This window comes from Leptonychotes weddellii, chromosome 5 (genome assembly GCF_054177405.1).
Source record: "Leptonychotes weddellii isolate Sample4059 chromosome 5, ASM5417740v2, whole genome shotgun sequence".
Classification (NCBI taxonomy): Eukaryota; Metazoa; Chordata; class Mammalia; order Carnivora; family Phocidae; genus Leptonychotes; species Leptonychotes weddellii.
In genome coordinates this window covers 66,816,567-66,838,003 of record NC_138373.1, presented here as the reverse complement: position 1 = coordinate 66,838,003, position 21,437 = coordinate 66,816,567, and the positions used below count along the sequence as shown (strand labels likewise).

Sequence of the window (21,437 nt, the reverse complement as noted above, 5' to 3'; positions counted from 1 at the left end):
TATCCAACTCCCCTTCATGTAGAAACTGTAGAGTTTCTTCTGTTCTCATCCTTGTCTTGCATCTGTCCCTGAAAGAGAGCTAGAGAGCACAATTATTAATTTTTAGGGCTAATGAGAAAAGTCAGGCCTGGTCTTCTAACAAGAAGCCATTTTTATTGAATTGTTAGCATTATGGCATGCTATTATATTTCTATTTCTCATGTTAATCCTACCTTATCATTTTAGAATAGTCCATCAGACAAATACATTGCCATAATTTTCACTGCTAACAAAACACTCTGCTGGTTATGTGACGCATATGTCAACCAGTCAATGGTAAATCTTCTTTTCCCTTCAAGATGCCCCTTTTATTATCCAGAAGCTGTCAAAGTGCCAGATTTCTGCCTATGGGATACACAAATATACACAACATATTTGAGCTGTCTCCATTCTGGCAGAGTCAAGTCCATTATTTGTAAAAGCTCCAGAAAATATAATTCTTTGTAGGATCTCCTACTTGAGCATGAGGAATGACTTGCCAGAATCCAGTGTTGTTCTCCAGCATTCGGGTGAAAAATGCTTGTTGCCAGTCTTGAAAATACCATCTCACCCAGAGTTTTGCAAATAGTCAAATTTATTTGGCCATGCTGAAAACAGTCTAAGAGTCTGCTTGGGGAATAGTGTCTACACGCTAAAGCAGGGAAGGGGGAGAGGGAAACGAGTGGCTTCCCATTGAACAGAACTGCCAGATAGAAAGGAACTGATGCCAAGAGAGGTGTTGACTTCTTCCTAAAATCAGAAGAGTTTTGTTACAACACAGAGATGTGATACAGGGTATTGTATCTTTTAATTTTTTCGCAAGAACCATGTCCTCTTGATTCAAAAATCCTCTTTTTCCAGTTTTTATGTTTGGGTCAACATGCTGAAACCCAGTGTTGCTATGAAGCACATACCTCTCTGCAAATGACTACTTGAAACTTGCCTGAGAACCTTGTACCCAGCAAACATTTATTGAGCATTGCTTGCATGCCAGGGAAGCTCCTAGGTACAGGATTCAGACATAAATAACATCCAGTTCAGACTGAAAAGCTCAGTCTAGAGAAACAGTAAATCTAAACTGAATAATGGTGATACAGCTGGAACCGGGCCATGGTAGGGTTGCTATGTTGTGATACTTTGAAAAGAAGACAAAGGTCAAGTCACCTCTCCCTCAAATTAAAATGAAACACTGGAAAACATTTTTTAGTCCCATGCTCGACAAAACTGGTTTTGCATAATTTCTAAGCGGAAAAGAGGGAATTGAATGTACTATGCTTAGGCAAATTTATTTCACTTAGCAAAGTTGATCAAATTCCCAAGTGGTCCTTTTACCTTGGGTAGATCCCTCTGGCAATCCATGTGCAGAAACACCCTTCTGCACATGGGCAGTTTCTGCTATGGGTCATAAAACATATGATCATATGAAACTATGCTTCAGAGTCTCATCACATGAGCTTCAAACCCATGCTTTAAGTTGCTACGAGAACGCCTTCCATGGCAGCAAATTGAGGGCAGGGTGGCAGTGGGTGGGTGGGTGTAGGCCTGGGGGAATAGGTATAATTTACTTTGCTGATGGCCCTGATGTATTTTTGTGATCTTTCTTCCTCACTCCCTCCCTCTCCCCCACCATAAGTCATTGATACCCCACCAGCCAGATGTGACCCAAAGAAATACTGTCGTAATGACAGCCAGAGTGGGGAATGAGAAGAAGCACACAACTGCAACTACCAATTTGCAGCAGCTGTGTTGTGCTTTCTCCCCTGGGGTGTGTGTGATAGAGCTCAGGCTGGGAATGGAAAAAGTGTCAGAGGTGAAGGAACAATCCCAGGCTCATGGGACATGTCTCTCTGATTTTCCCAGCACCTTCCCCAAACGGCTATATTGTGTGTGTGTGTGCGTGTGTGTGCGTGCATGCATACACACACACACACACGCACACACACACCCCTAAAACTGAAACACCTTCATATTTGGGTATTCGTGATGGAAGCACTTCCCAGCCCAATGCTCCTGCTTTCAGACAATTTCTCTAATTGCTTGGACTTTTCTATGGCCATTTCTTCCTTTCCTCCTTCTTCTCTTTCCCTCTTACTTCCTCCCCACTTCAGCATTCCTCCTTCTTGCCTCTGAGCCTGTATCTCTAAACCCACAGACTCTCAAATCTCAATGTACTTTAGTATAAAACATGGAGCTTTCTAAATATAAAGATGCCCAGACTTCCCTCCAAGCCAGTGAATGAGAAGTTCCAAAGTTAGGCCCCAGTATCTACATTTTGAAAGGCTTCCCAGGTGATTCTGATGCCCAAGCTGGAGTCTGAAAACCCCTAGAAGTCTAACCCATTCAATCTGCATGGTGCTGCTTTGATGCCATTGAATTTGAACCAGTCTAGGAAGCTATAGTTTTCATGGAAATTGGGGAAGTAGGGTTTTCCACTCAGAACAGTGCATTTCCCTTCAAATCCAAGGGGCAAGTCTAGAGAGTGTTGGAGGGAGCAACCAAGATTTTCAAGTATAGCAATGAATGGAAACCCCAGAATCTGGTTCATTCTGAACTATCAAACAGCTGGTTAGATGTTCCTAGGGAAAGAATCAGCCATTAAAGCACTAAAGAAGCAATTGATTCAATCACTGTATATAGCTTGGGATGGAAGGGATCAGGGAGGTCAACAGTAGCAAACAGCAGACACCTGCCTCCAACTGTGGATAATATCAAATCCATTTCGCTTTTTCTGTGACATCCATTATTTCATCCCATTGTTATGGTTTGAAGAGTTAGTGGACTAAAAAGTAAGATCAAACTTAGCCAAGTAATACTGAACAATTCCTCAAGCTGTTAAAGCTACTGACCATACATTGGGTCAAGGCTCCAACTAGATTAACGATTTGTTGAAACATTTCTTTTACCGAATCTGTAGATGACAGGGTAAGGGGTGGGGGACATTGGGGATTTGGAAACTAAGCCAAAACTCAGTTTGAGATGTGGTTTCTTTGGGCAATGGCTTCTTAAGCCAAAGCCTCTTCATTTACTCTCAGAATGTCCGTGCCTCTCCTAAAATAGTGGGGAAAGGTGAGCAAACAAAAGTATCAGCCTTCTTTAGAAACAGTGAAGCACCAAGACAGGGAAGAATCCAATATTGTATGGCATTACGATTGGTTTCTATTTCTACGTTCAGATTTTATGGGTTTTTTTTTAACCAAACACCCCTAACTTTCTGCATATAATTCAAGACTACTTGTCTTCTATGGTTTGAGCACATGCCTTCCTGAAGCAAGAATTGGCAGCTAAATCAAGATGATCTGAAGGATTCTTAGATGTGGTCTGAGGACTAGGGTCAGTTTGAAACCATTATCCCTTCCACACTGCGTCCAGATCACAGTTGAATAGCATAAACATCAATCAAGTGTCTGTTCAGTGCTGAGTTTGTACTTGAGATAACCCCATGCTCTTGTGAAACAAAATAACATGACCGCTTACCCAGGGTTTGGAACACCTGGAGGAGGTTATATGTGAGACTTGTGGGAAAGGGAGGCAGCAGTTAGAAGTAGGCATCACCCAAGAATACACATTTCTGGCTCTTCAGGAATCTAGATGCCTGAATAATTAATCCTTCATCAGGAGGATTCTGTTGACCTCTCCTCACCCAGGGCCCCCAAGAATATTACATACTGTGCAGCATAGTGAAAGCACTCAGGTCTAGGTTTTCCTAGATTCACACCCCACCCTACCTACCACCAACATAGTGGGATCACTTCTTTCCAACACCACCCATTGCCCCCTGCCACAACTGGTTTCTCCAGGATCAGTTGTTTCACTGATTTTTAAAAAATAGAAATTGAGCCTAAAATAGGATTAGAAAGAATACTTAATGAGAAATCATATAAAGAAAAGATTTTTGGAATTACAAATAGTGTCCTTTGTAGCATCTGGGTTAGTTTGGGCTTAGCAGGAGACCCTGGGAACAAAATTTTAATGTTTTAACCTTTCATAAGTTAGTTGTCAGCTCCACACTTGGTCTTGTCGTCCCACTTACATGTCTGGACATGCTGGGAAGATAATTCCTTCTAAACTCTCATACACACAGAGAGAGAGAGAGAGAGGGAGAGAGAAAGAGAGATGGCCACTCGTGTCTGCTCTTGGTGCTGCTGAAACATCCCTCATTTATAACAAAGGTCTTTTATATCCAGGCAGGTTGATTCAGGCTTTACCCTATTTTTTCCCACTCCATCTTTTCTTTAAAAAGCCACCTCTTTTCACTATAGAATATAGAAAATGAGTCTCTGAAGGCATCAACAAAGCAGAAATGGAGCTGAGTTCTATTTATGACCTAATAGTCATTCTAAGCGAAGAGCTGGGAAAAAATCCTCAAGTAACCTAGAAACAGCATCCTGAGCTCTTTAACAGGTATCAGAGCAGAGAAAGTGGTAGGTCCTATTAGGACCCTGCAGTTCTTAACTTTTAATCTGTTTCTGTTAGAGCGATCCCCACTTAGTGCCCATGCTGTTTTAAACAAAGAATGTCATCTAGACAATAAGCTAGTTGTTTATAAGCATATCAAGAAAGAAAATTAGCATCTCTCAATGCTTTTATTTACTTTATTTTTAGGTTTTATTTTATTCATTTCACTGGTATTAAATGAGTCATTATTCAATAATTCTATTTAACAAACATTTATTGAGCATTTACTATGTTCCTAGGACTGAGTAGGGACTGGGGTGGAGGGATGGGGAGAAGTCCTGCCCTCAAGGAATTTAGGATCTAATTGAAGAGATAGAGGACAAATAAGAAAACATGACTTAGCCCATGGCAGTACACTCAGGGAGAACTCTGCATTGACACAGAACACTTCGGGGAAAGAGGGGAATTTCCCTGGCTTTGAGGCTCCTCCCTGTGGGGAAAGCAAGCTTTATAACATTTGGGGAGATTGGAGAGAACTGTATTTTAGGTTCTCTCAACAGAACCAAGAAACAGCTCAGCTTCCCCTAAGTGTTCTCTCCTAAGGGTCTGAAAGGCCACCTGCCTAGAGGTGCAGTCATAGACATCAAATTTGACCCCACATCTGGTGGCTGTCCAGGACAAATAAGCAGGGCTTCCTTTGGCTGTGAGCCAGCTGTCTCCTACACAGGTGTTCATACCTGGGGCCACCACTCTAGTCACACTCTCTAACTTCCCCTAGGATGTCAGTGCATGATCCCATCTGAGTTCAGGGACTTTTTAAAAATAGATCAAGGAGTTAAATATGTTGGCTTGCCTTCATGGTAAGAGCCTTTTGGTGTCTTCCCCCACATGATCCAGGCTTTAACTTGTGCCCTAAGGCACTCACAGGTTTTCCATGTATAATGATAAACAGGTGCAGGGGCAGGAAGGAGTCAGATGAAACTTGTCGGACTTGCTGCTCACTCATTGAACCATGGGTGGAAACCCTGTGTCCACAAGCAAGGTGACAAAGGTCAAGAGTAGTCACAGATTTTTGAGCCATCACCCTGGGCACTGGCATTCATGGCAGCAGCAAACGCTGTCCTCTAATTATGCTTTGTGGAAAGCACTGTGATTTTTGTGGGTCTGCACCTCCTACCTTTGATGTCAAGTGACAGCCCTCTTGGCATTCGTTGAAACTGTTTAGTCTTTTTAAATCCACAGTGCCTGTGTCATGAACCTTATAGGAGAAAGTGCCACAACTTGAAAACTCATGGAAATGAGCTAGGATCGAGAGTGGCCTTGGTGCACTAGGACCCAGGAGGTGTTGTTCCTCCTATTTTTTCTTTTTTTGGAGAAAAAAATGTATGTTGGATTTGAAGGTTTAAGGTTGAGGTTGCCCTCAAGGAATTAGATATTGTTTTCAGAAGGTTCTTTCTGTGTTTTTCATTCAGTATCACCTTTGGTCTGTCTATGGATTCTAGGAATAATAAGGTATGTGTTTCAGCAAAGGCTGGGGTCATCCTGTTAGTCCTTGGGCCTGGAGGCTGCAATGGCTGCAGATGGTGGACATCAAGATGCCTAAATATGTGCCTTCCTTAGAAAAGTCACAAAGCTTCCTTTGTTATAGACCTAAGAAACATATAGCTTTAATGGTTTGAGAAAACCTATCTTTTTTCATCTCTAAATAAGGGTGTCAGCAATCTAGGTCATTTTTTAAAAATACGTCTTTATTTATTCTCTCTCTTCTTAATAGTTCCATTCCAGCTGATTTAAGACATCAATCTCATCACTCCAGGCATTGCCCTACTTCAGAGTCACCCAGCATTGTAGGCTGTCTACCCAGTCTGCCCCCAAAAGTAGGTGGCCTAGAATAAAGAGGAGAAAGTAAAAGAGAAAACAAAAGGGGTGCTTTCCTCTCAGGCCAGAGCCAGACAGACCAGAGAATCACCCACCAAGGGCTGCCAAGCATTGCTTGCTGAGGAAGTGATGGGGTCTTAGGAACACCTTGGAAGCTCGTTAATCTCCCATCTGTCTTCCTACCTCCTGCCCCTCACCTGCTATTCTGCATCTTAAACCTTTGAAAGAACTGTCTCACAGCAAGGAGAGACCAAAGCAGAAGCATAGGACAAGGGAGAGGTAGAGACCATGAGTCTCCTGGATATGGCCCTGGCTCTCTATGGGATATCTATAGAAAATATCTATGGGTCATGAGGTTATCATGAGGATATCAATGAGATATCTGTGGGTCATGAGGTTATCATGATATCAATGAGATATCTATGGGTCATGAGGTTATCACAAGGCTCTCTATGAGCTATCTATGGGCAATGTGGCTTGTAGTTCCATCCATTTGAGGTCCTTAATGATGCTGGAAGTCACTCACCTGTGACACAAAGGAAAGGACACCCTAACTGAATAAGGGCCCAGGGAAATCTTCAAGGTCCATGAGTTTGTTGACTTGTGAGAGAGATGTGGCTCGGGGAACTGTATTTTCTGTGAGGTTAAATGTTCACAAATTTAGGGTTATGAGGAACCAGTCAGGAGATATTTCATTCCAAGGAGGTTGGTTTAGTGCCAGCCAGCCCTCACGCCCACTCACCATCTGCCTGGGCTCCAGAGGCAGCTCTGGGAGGGTGAACTGCAGCAAGCGTGCCATTGCCTCCTGCAACTACCTGTTCCCTTCTGTTCTGAGGAAAGTAAGGAGGTCTGAGATCCGGGGCAAAGCAGGAGAACTCACAAGAACAGGCCCCCTCTGCCACTCTTGGGAAAAGCCCTTCTGGGATTAGCACAGAGCATCTGGTTGGTCAGAAACACGGGGTCCATGCACCCATGCGGTTGTATGCGGGAGTTCCATGGGTGTGCACCTTCTCTCACGTGGGAGTCCACAGCTTCCGTCAGCTCTTCCTGACCTCCCCACCCTCCCTAACTTAGGGAAGAGGAGAGGACTCTGACCTTCACTGGCCAGACTTAATCTGAGAAAGGAAAAGCTAGGACACTTAAAGGCTTCATGACCTTGGATCCTGCTTCTATAAACACCTCCTCACAGATGCCTTCTCCTATCCCACGGCTGTTTCAACCCCATCACTCTCACTGGCACAGCACACAGTGTCTTACACACAGTAGGCACTCCGGAAGTACCGTGGAACCAATGTGGACTCCAATGAGACCACTGCTAAGAATAGTGAAAGGCGAGTGCCTGGGTGGCTCAGTCGTTAAGCGTCTGCCTTCAGCTCAGGTCATGATCCCAGGGTCCTGGGATCGAGCCCCCCATCTGGCTCCCTGCTCAGCGGGAAGCCTGCTTTTCCCTCTCCCACTCCCCCTGCTTGTGTTCCCTCTCTCGCTGTGTCTCTCTCTGTCAAATAAATAAATAAAATCTTTAAAAAAAAAAAAAAAGAATAGTGAAAGGCTTCTGTCGTTGTCCCCCAAGATAAAATGTGACATACAGACCCTGAAATCACATGGCCATCCTTACAATCATTATGTGGCCTATGGTTGGCAAGATCGACATCATGCCTATGCCTTTCTCCTCCCTAACCTCATTTCACCAGTCCTGCCCCTTCTTATAGGGGTACAGATTTCTTTTTCTCCTCCTGGGTGGTTATTGGACTTTCCTCTGCTGGTTTGGTTTCCTTTGTAGCCTTGCTTCAGACAGTAAATTTATGGTTAAAGGAGGCTCCCAGGCTCCCTGTGATGGGGCAAGGTCTGACACACACAGAACTTTCTGCCCTGCCTCTCCTAACAACCACTGTTTTGCTGGATATTTTAGTCCTCAGCCACTGGGAAGAAGCCTCCATCCCAGAGCCAGGATGGCTTTTCAGCTCTGGGCTCTATTTCTAATAATTGCCAACTTCCTAGGAAACCCCCACTCCCATCCCAGGACCACATGGCCTCTGGGCTTCCTTCCTGCCTCTACACTCCTGCCTTCAGTGGACTTACAGTGCAAGATTTAGCCATTCCTGCCTGGTCTGGCACTTGCTTGCTTCTCCAAGCCTCAGACAGCCACTCTTCTCCCTACACTTCTAGAACCCTCCATGTTTATTCCTACAACTTCATTTACCACCTCACATTGTAGTTGCCTTTTATTTATCTGTCCCCATGCTAGCAAGGGCTTCCTATTTATAGTGCAGTGCCTGGCACGTATCAAGTTCATGCATTCACTCAACATGCACTGAGTACCTGCCATGTGTGAGGCACTGTTTTCAGCACTTGGGATACACCAGTGAACAAACCAGACCAAAACTGCCTGTCCTCAGGGAGCTTACATTCTACATGGAAGACAAACACATAATAAATTAATAAATGATACAGTTAAAAGGTGATAAGCACCATGTGAAGAACAGCAGAGTATGTGGGAAGGGGAATGCTCAATAAATTCATGTTGAATTGAATTGAATTATGACATGGTAAAGTAGACATACGTTGGGAACTCTTCTTTTGCTCAGTGACTGTGTTCAAACCAATGTCCCCAAGCCCTGAACACAATTTTTGTGTTCTGTGCCACATTTGGTAGATTCCTCTACCCAAAATACAGTGACGCCAGATAAATAGTATTAGATTTGAAAATAACATATTGGGATGTAACACTTCAGACCAGTCCAACTAAGTAGGTCTCCCGGTACTTCTCGATCTTTTTTACTCACAGCACACAGAGAACATAGTATTTGTCCAGCATTCTCAGGCACATGGGTAAGGTTTTTTGGAGCCTGAGAAGCCCTGAGGGCTGAGGGAGGTACTATCCCATCCCATGTGTAACTCGCTTGAGGCCCCTGGCTTTAGAATACCCTGGGTGATTAACACGCAGAGTCATAAGGCTCACTGATTTGGGAGCAATGGCCCAGGGATCTGCGTTGTTAACAATTCTTCCAGATGATTCGGATGCTGCTGGTCTTCAGACCACACTTTAATGAAAACTGCCATGCAACAAAGCAGAGACAGGTAGTGAATCACAGTATTTGTCGTGTCCTTATATTTGAAGTTGAGAGCTATGGAGCATGGTGTAAATCACTGGTTCTCAAACTTTAGCATACATCAGACTCTCTGTAGGGCTTGCTAAAACATGGGTTGTTGGGCCCACCCGCAGAGTTTCAGGGAGGGCCGAGCATGTGCATTTCTAAACAGGTCAGGGCCACACTATGAGATCCACTAATGTCAATCATTCGGGAAGCTTGTATATTAGGAGTTTGGGTTCCTGTAAGGCAATTTCACAGAGACAAAGTTGGGGTTCATTTTAGAAAGATATGACTAAATCCTGTTTAGTCTAGTCGGAAAGCACTAAAAGAAATAGATTTGAGAAACTAAACCAGAACAAATTTCCTATTTGATAAAAAATGCTGCTCTGTGTCTTCACGTCATGTTTACACCTACCCTCCAGCCAGCTGTGTGCTGGTAAATGTTTAACCACCAGTTCTTAGGGGCAAAGGGCAAAGGAGGGCAGATCTCTGTCATTTGCCCACTCTGCCCCACCATGGCCATTTTCGGGCTACCGTAGTGACATCACTGAACACGAATGAGGGAAGAGATGTGCGGTGGTTCTCCAAAGGCCAGAGGAGCCAGGTCCAGCACACCACTGCCTCCAGGGACTGCAGGGGTTTGCCACCTGTCAGAGGCTGTCTCCATTACCCAGTTAGGTACTGGTCACAGTCTCCAGGCTACAGGAAAAGTGGTTGCAGGATAGGAACTGTTCTCTGCAAAAGTAACCAAAACAACCGTCCTTCCTGGGCTGTGGCCTGGAGTGCTTGTGAAGCACCACAGTTTTGCTTCTAAATTCCAGGGCCAGCTCAGGAAAGCCCCCGGGAAGGGCTCTCTTCCTTCACGCATCCTCAAAGGTTCTGGGTGTCTGGTTCCTTCAGGAAGAGCCGAGGCCCTCCTGACACCAAGGTTAGGCTGGCCCGGGGTGCAGTGGAAGATTTCATGCCACATAAACCCAACTGAGCTGAAACCACCCTAGGCTGAAAAAATCACTTTTTTAGGTAACCCACCTTATTAGACAAGTGAAAACATTGAAGAAAGTTTTCTGGTTCCGGAAAATAAAATAACAGAGCCAGAATTCAGAGCCTGCAAATGTCCCTTATGGTTCAGGTCAGGGTCATGGGGAAGTATTTTGAATATCGAGGGTACCAGAGATGACAGTGGATCCTGGTTCAGCCTCGCTGGTCTCCTCCAGTTCTGTCCACACCCTTCCTGCCTGCCTCCTCACTTTAACTCATTCTGCTCTCTCTTTCCTAACCTGCCTTCATCTTTCCAGATGCAGGACGCTATGGGCTATGAGTTACCCTGGGTGTATTTTGTCAGTCTGGTCATCTTTGGATCCTTTTTCGTTCTAAATCTGGTTCTCGGTGTGTTGAGCGGGTAAGCTGACCGTTTCTATGTACTCTTTACAATGCAGCCGAGCAAGGTCCCAGGTCCCACTGTATCCATCACCAGGGTCCTCAGGGATGGGATCCTAACAGGCCAGGAAAACCAGGAAAAAAAAAAAAAGTCCCCATTCAACCACAGATTCTGACCCATTGGCTGGGCAGGCCATTTGACCTCTGATTTGCACCTAGAGGATCCCCGGGTCCCGGCACTGCTTGGGTCAGTGTCCAGGAGCCGGTGATGGGCACTTGGCCGTGCTCGGCTGCTGAGTGTGCCTCACTAACTATCATTCCATTCTTCCAGGTCAATGATGCCGTAGGAAGGGACTGGCCCTGGATCTATTTTGTTACACTAATCATCATAGGGTCATTTTTTGTACTTAACTTGGTTCTCGGTGTTCTTAGCGGGTAAGCAGGACCAAGGAAAAAGGTCTTGATTTTATTTTATTTACTCTTTCTGCTATTCCTGGCTTTATTCTTTTTTCTGGCTCTGATGAACCTGGGATAAGAGGCTACCTCGGGAGCCTTGAAGTGAGTGTCCTTGGCCTGGCTGGACAGAGGATCAAATGTACAGGGATTAATCTGTTGGTTTGGGCTTCACGAGGAGGTTCTTAGGCCCGCCTGTCTCCTGCTAGCTCATCCAAGCCCCTCCCACCCTCAAACAGCTATTCAGGTAGGCAGGATGTTTCTCCTTCTACCTGAGGAGCTGCATGGTGAGAGCCTTGAGTCGAAAGGGTTTGGCAGTAGGGATTGCCTTGCCAGTAGGTACTTGCCTGATTACCGTTGTGGCAGGCTAACAAAAAGATTTCAGATAGCTTTTATGCTATCTGTTGAATGGACTGGGGTAATAAGAGTTTGATTTAAAATATAAGTAAACAAACACTAACTAAAAATAAAATTGTCTTTGATTCTAATTCATAGACTCTGCAGTCCGTGTCTCATATGCCCTTTTTCTGAATGGAAATGGCACTTAGCTGTTCAAAGCCGTAGATTATTTGCGAATAGAGGAGATGGAATATACTTTCCTTTAAATTTATCTACTTGGCTACAAGTATAAAGTTTGCCTAATTTCAGCCTTTGCTCCGATGAAGTTAAAAAATGGTAGAAATAACATATGGTCGGGGCATCAAGCTGCCCTGGGGATGGCCACCTTGACACCACAGAGACTCACTGGCCCTTTCCTCAACCTATCTTCTTCTTCACAAGTCCACACCAGCCAGGCCAAGGCCTAACACCTAAATGCTCCTGGTGACCTGCTCATGGGTGACCTCCTCTGCTACCTTTGCTACAAGGGGGAGGGGGACAATCTATTTCTGCCCTGCTTTGAATAGCCTTTCCTATGTCTCCAGGGACAGTAATGCTGGGATAAAGTCAGGCATGACAGGAACGATTGCATTTAACTTTTACTAAGTACATAAACTGGGAACAGCTCCTCCTGTCTCCTGCCATAGCCTAATGTCCTATAGGAGCATCAGTTTAGTCTTTGGGCTTTGGTGAAGGGAAGAATCTGCTCCCACCCTCACTCCTTTCCATGGTGGGTGGCCTGTTAGAGACTTTGATGACCCCATGCCTTTTGCCAAGCAAGGTAAGGCCACACAGGAAACTAGTGTCTTCCATCAGGGATAAACATAACAGGACATGATGAACAGGACAACATAAGCCCCTGGTTAGCTGCCTGGAAGGTATAAAGGTTTTCAATTTTGTGTTCCAACACAAGAAAATGCTCCTGTGTTTATATGTGAATCAAAGCATTGAAAAAACCAACTTCATCACTCCCATTAGAGACAAATTTGGATATCCCAGCTCTGCACTTGCTGGATGCATAGAGTTGGGCAACTTCACCCTTTTAAACTTTAGTTAACCATCAAAAAAAAATGAAAATAATACCAACTCATAGGTTGTTGTGATAACAGAGTGAGATCGTTTGTGTAAAATACTTGGCATATACTAAGTGTTCAATAATGGTGCTATCATGATAATGATTATTGTTTACTTGGTGCCTATCATAACTGGAATTATTGCATAAAACCCTCAGCCTTTTCCTTTTAAAGATGAGGAAAGTGAGCCTGGAGGTAAATGGCTTATGTGATGTCATTGTGCTTCTAGGTATTAGAACGAGGACCAGAACTCAGGCAGAGCATGGACCCCATCTTCTCATCACCATCCATTGGCTATACATTGAATGAACTTGAACTGTAACACAAGCTAGAGCTCTGAACCTTTAAAAAAATGTGATTCTACTTTCTTCCCCCAGAGATTAGGAACAAATCTAAGCAAGTGAAATCCCCCCCGCCCCAGGAATCCAAAATGGAGAATCAGCACTGGCCAATGAAGGCCCCTCCTCAAGCAGGGTACCTACTCACAGTCATTTTTGGGCCCCCCAGGAAAGTTGTCTTCCTGGCAGAGAAGTTAAATGACAGCAGCTGCTGATGTGAGAGAAAAGTCGTTTTGAAGAGCATGTCTTGGACCAACTCAGTCCCATTGAGAAAGCACGTGTAAAAACAGCCCAAAGCCTGGCATTAGTAATGCTCCGAACATGAATTGACTCTAAACAGGAACACTAAGGCTTTCAGACTTCAGAACTGTGAGCTCTGGAGTCCATACATTGGTCTCTGCAGGACACCTTCCCCAGCACCTGCTCCCTGACCCTGTCCCAGAGTAGTAGTCTGCTCCTCACAGCTCTGGATTTGCTGATGGAGCATCTCCCAAGGCTTCCTGGGCTGCTGGGCACACCCTCTGCGCAGAAAGAGAAGTGTCTATGGGTAGTCATCTCCCCTTCCTGGTTTAAGGAGGCCTCCTAATCAGTCAAAAGGGCTGGACACTCTGAATGGGCTGCCCTGGTCCATGCAGTGACAAAACCTGGAATCAGGCTCTTATTGGCTACCACATGGTGGCAGTGGATTCAGTTTTGAGTCAGCATCTTGATCAGTCGGGACAATAACATAAAAGTCACCACAAGAATGCAACAAAACTTCCACTTACTCATCAGTCAGACTTCTGATTAAACCAACCTTCCAATAGCATCCAAAAACCTCTCAGAGCTCCACGAAATTCACTGTCCCAGTGATAGCATTAACAGTAACCAACCTCCATGGCAGGCTCAGTACATGGAGCCTTTGGTGGATAGCTCATTTGATGCTCACAACAACCCTATGAGCTAGGTGCTATTTATATCTCTGTTTTATAGAGAAGAAAACTGAGGTAGAGATGAGGAAACTACCTCAGTTCTTACAGGTGAAAATGGAGGATCCAGGATTAAACCCAAGCAACGTGAATCCATAGCCTCTATCCCTAACCTCCATGTTATACTATCCCCAAACCCATTTAACTGGCTAATCCCATGTTCCTAAATTAGAGTCAAGAAGTGGGGAGGTGAGAGCAGTAAGTGCAGTGAGGAGGAGCAAGAGGAAGAGGGAGAAAGGCAGAAGCAATCCATGGAACAACTGTTGAAAACAGCCGCTGAAAACAGAAAGAGCCCCAAGAGGAAGCTGCAGAGCCACCACTCAGGAGGCTGCAGCAGGGCATGGTTGTTTAGCATGGGGGCTGGCAGCCCTGCAAATGTTAATAGTCCTTGAGAGAGAACAGACACCCCCCCCAGCTCAGTAGAAATGCCTTGGAGCATTTTGGAACTGGAGTGGTCTGAGACCCTACACCCACCAATTAAGGACAATATTATTTTACAGCCCAACACAGTAACTCATCCTTATAAATTATGTCCTTCAGTCACCAAGAAAATGTTAAATTGTGCTTGGAGTGTTCTGTTCAAGAAGGAAAGAGGACATTCTATAAAGTAAAATGTAAACATTCTGAGATTTTGGTCACCAGAGGGTTAGGTAACCTTCATCTGGAACATTCACGTATTCAGAACATCTTATTCCTCACGAGGCTAGATAGAGTCAGTGTAAAGAATATATATCTCATGGATTTTTTCAAAATGGTTTCATGTTCATTATCTGTTGATCCTCACAAGCCACAGGACTTCTATTAGCACAGACAAGAACTGGATTATACTTGCTTTTCTCTCCAAAAATCTCAGTCTCCAGCCTACTAAAATTAAAGCAATACAGTGAGATTCTCAAAATTGCACTTAAGCTATAGTCAGGTAAAAGTCCCCGGACTCTGGAATCTGGTCACTTTTTGTTTTAAGTGATTGCAAACTGAGGACTTCAGATATGTGCCATCAGTAGACAAGGAACTCAGGATCTCTTAGATGGGTAGTCATCCTGTCCTCTTTCCCACCAGGATATGGGCTGGTCTCTCTCCCCAAAATAGCAAGGGGCTTGGTGGGGAAGCATTTTGCAACCTGAAAGCATAACTAGATCATGGCATTATAGTAAAGACACAATGTCTAGGCCCAGAAGGATCTAGGACATGCATTCTGTGTGGGTGGAAGCAGAAGAGACAGCAACATCTATAGTCATATTCATTATCTGTGTAGTTATATTCTATGAGGTCACTATGAACACTGAATTAATGAATACTAAACCATTACTCTTGGACTCTTGGGAGAAATACAGGAGAAATGCAAGAATCCTGTGAGCTTCTAGTCACAGTATTTTTGTCAACCAACCAATACACAACTTTATTTTATGTGTTTTAAAGGCATCTTATTTAATATATATTGTTGATTCATTAACATTGAGCTCATGGCTAACAGCACTATAACTGATGCCTGAATGGAGTTTATCTAACACGTGTACTTTTTCCCTAAGGCACATCACAACCTTCTTGCACTTAGGAACACTAGGCAGCACTTCAGCACTGTGCTTGGGGGCTATTTTTACAGAAAAACCACCAACCAAAAGCACAGAAATGTGACAAACATGGCACTAAAGAGATAATAAAAAATACACTTGTTTACAGTGTGAGAGCTGAAACAAGAAGGCAGAGTGTAGCTGTGTTTAACCTCAGCTGCTTATGTGACTCCAGTTTTTTGCCATGCTGCACATGTCTGCATATGACCACAAAGACACACAAGTATCAATTTGGGAGTTACAAATAAATTTTAGCGAGTCAGCAAATTCGCAAATACGGAATCTATGAATAATGAGAATCGACTGTATTGATCATCAGAGGGCCTAGAGCCCCAGCCTTCTGTATTGATTGGATTTCCCACATATACCTCCCTCAGCATGCTTTACATTACTGAGCACTGGCCCCCAGCTCTCCATTCCACCCCTCATTTTTCATGTTGGCCATTGCTGGCAAGAGCTGTGCTCCTGCCTTATGACAAATCCCATGGCTGTGACTGATTGTCTAGCCAGCTCTGGTCCCTGGGCCCAGCACAGCCCATCAGGCTAGGGCTTCATGTCTTCATTAGCTCAGTCCCCAGAGCAGGCACATGGCTGTCATCCAGGCGAGGAGATACAGAGATCCAGATACCACCACCCAGCAAATCCCTTACTGCGTGGAGTCTGGAGAAAGAAACCTTGGCTCACCTTCCATCCAGCCACAAGCAGAGTTATGCCCCTCACTGCATGGGAGCCAATGGGAGCCAGCAGGGCTTCAGATCTGACCCTGCCTCCATTCCCCTCACACCCCAACACAACCTCATTTTCTTTTCTCCTTATAGATGTTTATATTAGTTCCCCAGAGTCTTCGGGTATGGATGATGAGCTTTCATTCCACAGGGCGGATGCTGTAACACAGGACTGGGTCAAATGTTCCTACCCCAGTTTGATCCCAACCCTGTTCTCCTGACTCCAGAAGAAGGATGGGTCATTGTTTTATAACTAGAACTTAAGCCCTCTGCGAAATAATCCAAAAGAGCTAAAGTGAACCCTCTGCTATTCAGTCCCCTTACAACCCCAAACCCACGCCACAGAAAAGAAATGGAGAATGCAAATGTATGTGGGCAGAAATGGAAACGCAGTTGTTGGAGTCAATTTGCATGGGGAAGGAACTGCTGTATGAAGTGACTGTCTCCAGAGAGCGAGTCTACAGCCCAGGTGGTATGACCAGATATAGGGGATCTATCCATGCTCATCCCCAACAGCAAAAGGAGGGAGGGAACAAAGCAAGGCAAAGCTTCCATCTTCAATTTGAGCTGTCAATCTGGCCCCTTTTCCCTGGCATTAAACTCCCTGGGAAGGAAATGAAGGTACCTGCCAGTTGGCAGGAAGCCGGAGAAAGAGCAAGTTCAATCCAATTAGAATTGGATTCAATCAAATTTAAGAAGAAAATTCCATGCAAAGCAGAGCATCATTAAGACAGCAGTTGAAGAAAACTCATTAGCTTGAGAGCCCCCACATCTCCCAATTAAAACATTCCCTACACCACTCCCAGTCCTAACACCTTTTTATCCATAAAAATGGTGAATGCTAAAAATCTGTGCTTTCCTAAGCAGCACAAGCAAAATGCAAATACTAGATAGTGGAGGTGGTGATAGAGCCACCCCTATATGACTGAATGGATTCGGGAGCTTTTGCCTACCTGTGGTTTGTTGCTGTGTCCTTCCTTCCAGGATGCCTTTCAAGAAATTCCTTCAAGGTGGTTTTTACAACCTCCTGCCCTGAACTAGACCTGTACTAGTGAAAGAAGGAGGAATCACGTCTCTATGAATTAATCAAGATGCCCAGCGCATATCCCACTCTCTCTCATATACACGCATGTGTGCGTGCACACACACACCACTGAGGGCCCCATTTCCCATAAACTGAATATCAAAGACCAAAATGCTCCTAATGTGCCTATTTTGGAAGAAAAGACACAAACTTGCTTTGAGAGTTGAGAACTAGCCTTCTTGGTCATTACGTTCTGCTGCCAGCCCCCCTTCCTTGCTCAGAAAGTGAATTTGAAGTCAGATTGAAAATCAGGACAGAATCAAAAAATAGGAAAGAAATATTCATTCTGTCAGAAAATTTTTAACAGGCCCTTCTTCCAGCAAATCCCAATCCAATTCCAATTTCTACTCATTATTACTTTAAACTGAATGCATCATTTAACTTTTGTATCATCTTGCTTTTATGTATTTTTCCAGTCTGATTAGATTTCTTTTTTAACCAAAAGGGCAGGCCCCAGGACATTTTCTTGTGTTTAGAGTCCTCATTTGTCTCCTTGTGGGGAAGAACTTTCTCTAGATTAGAAATCCTTCCAGGCATGTTAAAAGTGGCAAAACAAACTCTAGTAATGAGAAGAGAGGTTGAGGTAGTTGAATCTCCTGGGCCTCAAATCAGTGGTGTACTGGTAAATATTTACCAATTAGCTCTTTGGGGAGCAAAAAGCCCTAGTTTGTAGCATTTGCCAATTTCCGTGGTGTAAATATTCCCACCATGGCCGATTTCAAGCCACAAGGAGACATCAGTGAAGCTAGAGGAACAAAGAGCCGTGTGTGGTGGGCTCCCAGGAGCCAGTGCGGGTGAGCGGGATTCAGCATACCACCGGCCCTTAACACCTTTGTCACCCAGAGATGCTTTGAGGTTTTCCAGTGGCCACCCAATTCCGGGGGGGAATGAAAGTGCACAGTCCATAACTGTCATGGAGGTTTTTTAGTGACTGTTTGAAAGGGGTTTCCAGGTCACTGGAGAATAGTTGTTATTAAAAGGCAAAGGCTGTGACCATGATCCAAGAATAAGGGAAATGGACTTCATCCATCCCTTTGTACTCCAGTGGCCTGTGTTAAGAATGTCCGCTTCGGTGACTTTCTGTTTATGTGAGAATAAAGACAAAGCCTGGGATGAGGAGAGAAGGCTGTCTGTGGAAAGCAGGGGCAGGTGGGCGGGTCTCCTGGTGTGAAGAAATTAATCCCTTTGTTTCCTCTTATCTCCATCTCTCCTTCTCGCCCACCTGGCCCTCCTCCTCCTACTCCTACTCCTCCTCCTTCTCCTCCTCCTCATGCACTCCCCTGCCCTGCCCCTCTGCTCTCACTCCCTAGAGAGTTTTCCAAAGAGAGGGAGAAGGCCAAGGCTCGGGGAGATTTCCAGAAGCTTCGAGAGAAGCAGCAGCTGGAAGAGGACCTGAAGGGCTACCTGGACTGGATCACCCAGGCAGAGGACATCGACCCCGAGAATGAGGATGAAGGCATGGATGAGGAGAAGCCCCGAAACAGTGAGCAGCCATCCTGTCTTGGGCTGGGTTCTGGAAGAGGGAGGAGACAGGGGCCAGAACAGGGAGACCTTCTACCACCAATTTATCCTTACAGTTTGTCTTCCTGGAACAACAAATGCATTGATTGCAGTCATTTCTACTCATAGAAATTAGTCGCAGATGTGAAATAATTGCTGTTGATCTGTAAAGCCTCATATTCCTTTTAGATCCAAAGATTCTAAAAGACAGTTGAGATTTTGCTAAGGTGGACTCTTTTTTTTTTTTTTTTTAATCAGACATCCTCCTCCAGGCTCCATCTCTTTGGGCAAGGGGCAGATTATGGTCTTCCCATTAGAGTTTTAAAATCCCTATGGTGTAGGAATGTAGGAATATATATCCTAACACATATATATATAAATATGTGAGTCTAGGTTCTTGTCCTTATGAGCAAGCATTAATTATGTCCATTGTATTCAAACTCCCCAGTTAGTTTCTGTATGTTTCTACTCATTAGTAACTGAGTTCTAACTGGGAATCTGGGAGAAGGAGAAGGTGGAGGGAAAAAGGAAGAAGACAGTCAAAGATGTGAATAGAGAATAGAATCTCTGCTCCCTCATTTCAAAGACTGATTTAATACATCTATCAACTGTTCCCTTTCTGATAACTCTGCTCAAGGTGAAAATACAAAATTAAAACACACAAACAACAAGGGACTCATAACAACATAATTTAATAACCTAAGGAGACCTTTATGCTCTACTAAGTAGTTTTGCAAGTTGGAAGACAACACCTTTGATGGATTGTAATGGTGAGCAATGATGCCATTGAGGGTCTTTCTGGAAAAATGCCTAGCAGCTTGTATTATACTGTTGATGGTACTGTGGAGTAGTTGATTTGTTTGTTTACTGAATGGTATGGTGAATAAATAAGCTGGCCTGTGAATGACAGAGAAGCTTACCTCTAAGGTACAGGAATTGTCATCTTGGCTCCTCTCTTCACCTTAAGTCAGGTGGAGCCCCTAACTCCTGATTAATGGTGATGAGCATGCTTCTTACCGTGTTATTAAAAATGTGCAGTATCCACTACTTGCTTAGCAGTTAATTGCCATCCACAGAGACATATAGTTATTCTGTTCTCTGGCTAAAGCAAGAGCTTCCAAGGAGAAGTATGCTGCTTCCCTGCCTTGCCCATGAAGTGAATAAATTCCAGGGAGTTTCCAGAATGGAGTATTCTCTGCTGCTAGAGCAGATCACATTGACAAGGCCCATGTACCCACATTTCTGGCTAAGCTTTGGGAAGAGCATACTGAACTGCCTACCCCAATGGACAGGGTCTCTGCCACATTTTCATAAGCTCAAATATGGATGAAATTGGACCTGGAGACTGTTGTGCCTCTCACCTCATGGCTAGAGGACACTTTCAGGTCTGCTTCTTGTCCTCAGTCAACCTGTCCTAGGAGGATGGAATGGGAGCCTGGCTCCTTCAGTTGTGGGGATGATGGTGGAACAGTTCTAGGGGATGGAGCAAGAGAATAAGTATCCAAAAAAGCAAGATACAGAGAGTAAAAAAATAACATTTGCAATGAAGTGAATGTGAGAGACTTAGGAATGGAGCCAGAAAACGGGTCCAAAGGACTGTCTACTGGGGAAGTCCAATTACAAGCAGAGTTGATGTGATTAAATTATTAAGGAATTGGCAACCTAACAGATCTGCAGGAAAGGCAAGTCTATGGCTTAGGAAGTATATTCTCTTCTTCAGAACTTCATAGTTTGCCCTTCAAAACAAATACAAGGGGAGAAGTGCTGCTACAAATTACACGTGTGTCTCAATTAAAGTACTATCTTGGCCTTTGAAATTGCTAAAAGATTACAGGTTAGTGTATTTGCCAGTTCTTTTCAGTTCAAAGATTACGTAGTCTTTTAAGGAAAAAAGGTATTACCACTCTTCATCGATGGCTCTGGCAACTTCCGGGCAAAATCCCCATCAGCACTTAACGAGATGCACCGGTGAGACAGAGTTGGCTCCAGCACAGGGAAAGTTCAATGGCACGTTCCGTGGTAGCTGGGCTTACCAAGAGGGGGCCCAAAGACTCATTTTTTTTCTAGGAAAAGCTACAAAACGACTGAGGAAGTAGAAGGAACAGGGGTTGGGAAGACAAGAGAGAGAAAGGGCATAGTGGGGAAGCATTTCTCTAAGTAATTAGAGCAAATGATGTGGCCAGTAAAATTATATACAAAAATATATTCTAGTTCATTCATTCTTCCCTTCTTCCCTCCCTCCATCCATCCATCAATTAAGGGCAACTCTGTGCCACGCCCTGTTTTAGGCACTGGGGATATAGCAATGAACAAAATAGTCAAACCTCCTTGCCCTCGTAGAAATTATATTCTAGTGGGGAGACGGACAATAAATTAAATAGTATGTAAGAGAGTGACAAAGTAACAAGTACTGTGGAGAAAGATAAAACAGTGAGAGGGAGACAGAAGTGTTGAGATGTGGCCAGGAAATACCTCACAGAAAAGGTAGCATTTGAATAAAGACTTGAAGGCAATAAGGAAAAGAAACATATAGATATTTGAGAAAAGAGCATTCTGGGCAGAGGGACTAGCTCATGGAAAGGCCTTG

General features: G+C 44.3%; 1 protein-coding gene across 22 annotated transcripts in view; it reads left to right on the top strand.

The window, feature by feature from the left end:
- Positions 1-21,437, top strand: part of CACNA1C (calcium voltage-gated channel subunit alpha1 C) — a 632,951-nt gene that overhangs the window by 422,373 nt on the left and 189,141 nt on the right. For 14 of the 22 annotated variants that reach the window (XR_014145548.1, XM_081820959.1, XM_081820957.1 and 11 more), the window contains 2 exons: positions 11,092-11,195; positions 18,661-18,833. Coding sequence is in view for 21 of the 22 variants with exons in the window: in XM_081820959.1 (XP_081677085.1) it covers positions 11,092-11,195; positions 18,661-18,833 (277 nt within the window). In the remaining variant the exon portion in view is untranslated. Of the gene's footprint in view, positions 1-10,678; positions 10,783-11,091; positions 11,196-18,660; positions 18,834-21,437 lie in introns of all 22 variants that reach the window. The other 8 variants (XM_081820953.1, XM_081820958.1, XM_081820941.1 and 5 more) reach the window with 1 other exon arrangement.